Source organism: Microtus ochrogaster, chromosome 8 (genome assembly GCF_000317375.1).
Source record: "Microtus ochrogaster isolate Prairie Vole_2 chromosome 8, MicOch1.0, whole genome shotgun sequence".
In the NCBI taxonomy this organism is placed as follows: Eukaryota; Metazoa; Chordata; class Mammalia; order Rodentia; family Cricetidae; genus Microtus; species Microtus ochrogaster.
In genome coordinates this window covers 34,250,963-34,256,111 of record NC_022015.1, presented here as the reverse complement: position 1 = coordinate 34,256,111, position 5,149 = coordinate 34,250,963, and the positions used below count along the sequence as shown (strand labels likewise).

The window sequence follows — 5,149 nt, the reverse complement described above, 5'->3', positions numbered from 1 at the left end:
GAGCAGGTGTGAGGGTGAGTGTGAGCTAGTGTGAGAATGAGCAGATGTGAGGGTGAGTGTGAGCTAGTGTGCGAATGAGCAGATGTGAGGGTGAGGGTGAGCTAGTGTGAGAAGGAGCAGATGTGAGGATGAGTGTGAGCTAGTGTGAGAAGGAGCAGATGTGAGGTTGGGTGTGAGCTAGTGTGAGAATGAGCAGGTGTGACAGTGAGAAACAAGTGTGTCCGTGTGTAAAGTGAGCTGATAATGAGGGTGAGCGGCAGTGTGAGGGCCCGAATGTGTATGTGTGAGGTGAGAACAGGTGTGAAGATGAATGGATTTGCTAGGGTGAGAATGAGTGTGAGGACAGGAGCAACTGTGTTAGTGGGAACAAGGGTGAAAGAGTAAGTGCCAGGATGAGAGAAAGTCCGGAAGAGAACGTGACCTTGTCCTTGTGTAGGAGTGCCAGGGCAAGCGTGTTAATGTGAGGGCGCTTTCGAGCAAACAGTAATATGAGACTGTGAGATTCACAAGTCACTATACAGACAGGAGAGAGGCGGAAGCGATGGCACAGGACTTTAATCCTAGCACGTGGGAGGCAAAGGCAGGCAGATGGATCTCTGTGAGTTCTAAGCCAGCCTGGTCTACACAGTGAGTTCAGGACAGCAGGCTACATTATGAGACCTTGTCTCGGAAAAAAGGGGGGTAGGGTAGGAGGAGAAGTGGCAGGAAGTGTGTGTGTGCACATCAGCAGTAATGAATGTGAACATGTGCCGGTGTGGCTGCGTGTGGAGAAGCAAGGGTCAGAGGTTGTTAGTTGTGTGAGTTAGTGTACATAACTTGTGGAGTCACAAGTGTGCAAACAAGTTAGTGGGGCCATAGTGGAGGCATGAGCTCAGTGTGGCAGAATGGTGGCTGGCAAGCCCAGCCTGAGGTAGGAGGGTATACAGCAAGTTGTGTGGGTTCCTTCAGGTTTGCTGGGTGCATGAGGCCGCGTCTTACCCTCAGCACACCCTCAAACCTTGAAGACTATCCTGGATCATTTCCAAAGGACTTTCCAAGAGACAGTGTGCTCTTGACGGAGCTGGAACTTGAGCCATCTTTTAGCGGTCATGTTTGCACTGCCTTGTGCACTTGGTCAGGGTGTGGTAGCCATAGCCCCAAGGCTTAGTGGGCTTCCCCCTGCATTGCTTTCCTCGTCTGTGAATGGGAACAACACTGATACCTGGGTCCTGAGCTGTGGAGAGAACTTGTGGGTAACTCACCAGGTTTGGCATGCAACATATGGTCAATAAATGTCACCTGGGGTTGTGATCATCCTGTTTCTTATGTCACCTTCATTTCCAACCATGCACTCACCTACCGTTTCATATGAACAGTTTGCTCCTAAATGTGTCCTCAAAAGTAAGAATGTAGGATGACTGTCATGTTTGCTATAAGAGCAGTGAATCTATTAAAGAACTCAGAGGGATGAAAGTGTGGCCCAGTGTTTGCTTAGTATGTGTGGAGCCATGGATTTGATTCCTGGCACTAAAACACTAATAGATGGTGGTAGTTAACAGTTAGTCAGGCACATCAGTCAGCATCCCTCAAAAGTCTTTCAATACCAAAGCAGGAGATCAGTCTGAGGGCCAAAGGTCATCTTTTTGTTATTATTGTTGTTTTGATATAGGATCTCTTAGCCCAGCCTGGCCTTGAACTCAACTACATAGGTACAACTGACCTTGTACTCATTTGTTTTTTAAGACCTTATACTTTTAATCTTTCTGCTGCCATCTTCCTAGTGCTGGCATCTCAGATTGACCCACTATGCCCAGTCTAAAGCTAGTTCTTTCCTTTTTTTTACTTTTAAAAAGTGGTTTATTTATTTTTATCTTATGTGTATTAGTGTTTTTGCTGGTATGTCTGTCTGTCTGAAGGATGTCAGAGCCCCTGGAATTGGAGTTACACGCAGTTGGGAGCTGCCATGTGGGTGCTGGGAATTGAACCCGGATCCTCTGGAAAAGTAGCCAGTGCTCTTAAATGCTGAGCCATCTCTCCAGCCTACCCCACTTGTAGTGTTCTCACCAACTTCATTTGTGTGTGTGTGTGTGTGAGTTCTGCATGTTTGTCTGTGCTCCGTGTGCTTGCAGTGCCCGAAGAGGTCATTAGATCCCCTGAGACTGGAGTTGGGCAGCTGTGAGCTGACTTGTAGATGCTGGGAATCAAGCCCAGGTCCTCTGGAAAAGCAACCAGCACTCCTAACTGCTGAGCCATCTCTCCAGCCCCTGAAAGCTAGTTCTTAAAGAGAACTGAAGTCGACTCTGACTAGCTTCTTTAACTCTGCACACACGCAACACATAAATACACAGTTTGCACACATTAATGCATTTCTTTGTAGGAAGCACCTGACATATCTTGCTTCAAGTCCGCTTGAGGAAGATTTGAAAGCTTCTGCTGCAACTGTCGGCCTCACTAAGACAGTCCTTCCAGTGCTGTGGGATCTGTAGCCCCAGAGTTTCTGGGCCTGTAGCATGCTCTCCATTGTTAGCTTGGTATAAAGCAGGAGCCAAAACTCAAGCATGCAGAATATTTTGCCCAAAGGATGGTCGTTAATGCTGGAGGACAGAACACATTTTGATGTGAGAATACTGTAAGACCCTAGGAGTCTGCTATATGAAGATCATGACGGAGAGTTTGCCCTAATGATGATGAGAGATGATAATTGGGCATTGGGAGCCACGGAAGGTGCAGTAGCTTGGGCGCCCTTCACATGCCTCACCCATCCACACCCTGGTGGTCTAGAAAGTTGGAGACTGATGTTTATGAGCAGTAAGTACATGGTGGTAGTATTGTGTTGATTCTGGTTCTGCCTTGCTGCCAGACACAAGCTAATGGACCTATTTTCTTTTTCCATGTGTCCAGATAGACCCCTGCCTTTAAAAAAAAAAATTTAAGATTTATTTATTATGTGTACAGTGTTCTGCTGGTATGTATGCTTGCGTACCAGAAGAGGGCACCAGATCTCGTTATACATGGTTGTAAGCCACCATGTGGATGCTGAGAATTGAACTCAGGGTCTTTGAAAGGGCAGCTGGTGCTCTTAAACACTGAGGCATCTCTCCATCCCTTAAAAAGTTGTTTTGTTTTTTTTTAAGTACACATAGATGTTTGTGTCTGTGTGAGCATGTGAATGCAGATGTTTACAGAAATCAGAGAGGGGTGTCAGATCCCCAGGAGCTGGGGTTACCGGTGGTGGTGAGCATCTGCTGTGAATGCTGGGAATCTAACTCAGGTCTTCTGCAGGCACAGAACATCCTTTGAGTTGCTGAGCCATCTCTTTAGCTCATCCCATCTCCCTTATTTTTTGGCAAATGGGCATTTGGAGTTGAATGCAAGGCCTTGTGTGTTCTAGAAAAGTGCCAAATTACCGAGCTACATTCCCAGACTTTCCTCCTTATTTTGAGAAAGGGTCTTGATGAGTGATCTAAACCAGCTTAGAAGTCTGTAGTACAGACAGGTCTTAAACTTTAGATCCTTGTACTTCAAGTCCCAAGTAGTGGGGTTCTAGGCCTGGGCCCCCAGGCTAGGCTTCTTTCACCCTTTCTTCCTGTAGGTATAAGGTCTCAGGCCAGGGGATAAGGAGCTTGTAGGCCAAGGGCCTTTTGACGAGGTGAACAGAGGCTCAGCTGCAGGTCTAGATAACAGATATTAGTAGAGACTCAGGATCACAGGGAACCTGGATGTATACTCAGTCCTGGACTACTTACCCCTGGTTTCTTATTACTTTCCTTCTGTGACCCAGTTCTTCACCCAGGGGAGAGAAGCCTTGCTTATGTAGGTGCAGAGGCTAAAGACATCCTTGGGAACTAAGGTAGTCACAGGCTCAAACTGGCCAAGCAAGCTGTATGTTTTTCTGGGCCACTGGTCCCAAGCCTATATTGTGGTCAGGTTTTCCCATTCCCTGGGGCTACGAACCTCGGAGTTGAAGCTTCACAATTGTGAAGACAGGGTGGCGAGCTGGGTAACGTGAGATACAGAATTATCTCCTCTTAATTCTCATTTTGTCATGGAGGAAAAACTGGTGGGATGGGAGACCAGGGTGAGAGAATCATAGATCTTACCCCCTTAAACAGCCAGTTTTTAGATCAGACAGTGCCTTTGCTGGAGGCTTCAAGCATCCTGTATTATTTTATATACTCTCCAGTTTTTTTCCTAAGTCCTCAGCGCCTGAGGTCTAGATTTTCTGCTGGTTTTGTAGTTAATGGAATCTTCCTGGTTTGCCTTACTCAAAGACCACTTGTTAGTCATAGGTCCACACAGGTGTGTTGGTTGGTGTCCTCGAGGCTTACGGCCACAATCTTAGCTTTCCACAGGTCACCCCAGGAGCAGTCTCAGGGAAGTGACAGCAATGGGAAGTAGAAGGGAAACAAGCAGCCAGCCCAGGAGGTCCTGGGAATGGGTGGGCAGGCATTGGAGTGGGCCTGCCTCTAAGGTACTGTTAATGGCTCATACTCTGCCTGGCTGCCTTTTTTGGAGCCTTTCAGCCTAGGATTCTGGCATCTTTAGGTGCTCTTGACCACAGAGGAAAACTGTATGCTCATCTATTGAGCTGGGTCAGTCTCCACAGAACCCTCCTGGGGTTATGTGAGCTCTTTGGCTTGGTCTAGTAAACTGTGTGTTGCCAGAAACATACAACTAGATTGATACACTTCTGCACACCTTGTCTTGAAGTCCCACGAAGGATTGACAGCCCAGATGGTCCATGTTTATCCAGAATCTCCTAGAACCTAAAAGTGAATTGTACAACTAATGAAAATTCGGAGCAGAAAATAGAGGTGAAAGGAAACGACCCGTAGATTCCTATCAGCTTCTACTTTTGCTCCTTATATACTTTATATGCGCACTATGTACATAAAAACAAGACAGCTGGGCTCGGATGAGGGTGTGTGTATGCCTGTCGTCCTGTCACTGGGAGGCTGAAGCAGGAGGATCTTGAGTTGGAGACCAGCTGGGATGTTCCTAATGAGATCCTGCCTCAAGCAAGTGACAACAGGCTGTGCTGCATGAATGCAGTTTGTGGTGTTTTTGCATTGATCACCATCATAGGCACTGTCATGCTCCTTTGAGTTCTAGTATCAGAGGTTCTGGGTCCCTAAGCTTGATTCCTGTGCGGGGTGGGAGGGGGGACGGG

At 47.2% G+C, this 5,149-nt stretch overlaps 1 protein-coding gene across 2 annotated transcripts in view; it reads left to right on the top strand.

The window, feature by feature from the left end:
- Positions 1 to 5,149, top strand: part of Chid1 (chitinase domain containing 1) — a 40,020-nt gene that overhangs the window by 1,429 nt on the left and 33,442 nt on the right. The window contains exon 1 of one of the 2 annotated variants that reach the window (XM_026781122.1): positions 2,474 to 2,787. The exons of the other annotated variant lie outside the window; for it this stretch is intronic. Within the exon in view, the coding sequence (XP_026636923.1) occupies positions 2,729 to 2,787 (59 nt within the window). The 5' untranslated portion in view covers positions 2,474 to 2,728. Of the gene's footprint in view, positions 1 to 2,473; positions 2,788 to 5,149 lie in introns of those variants that run through there. 2 annotated transcript variants of the gene reach the window in all.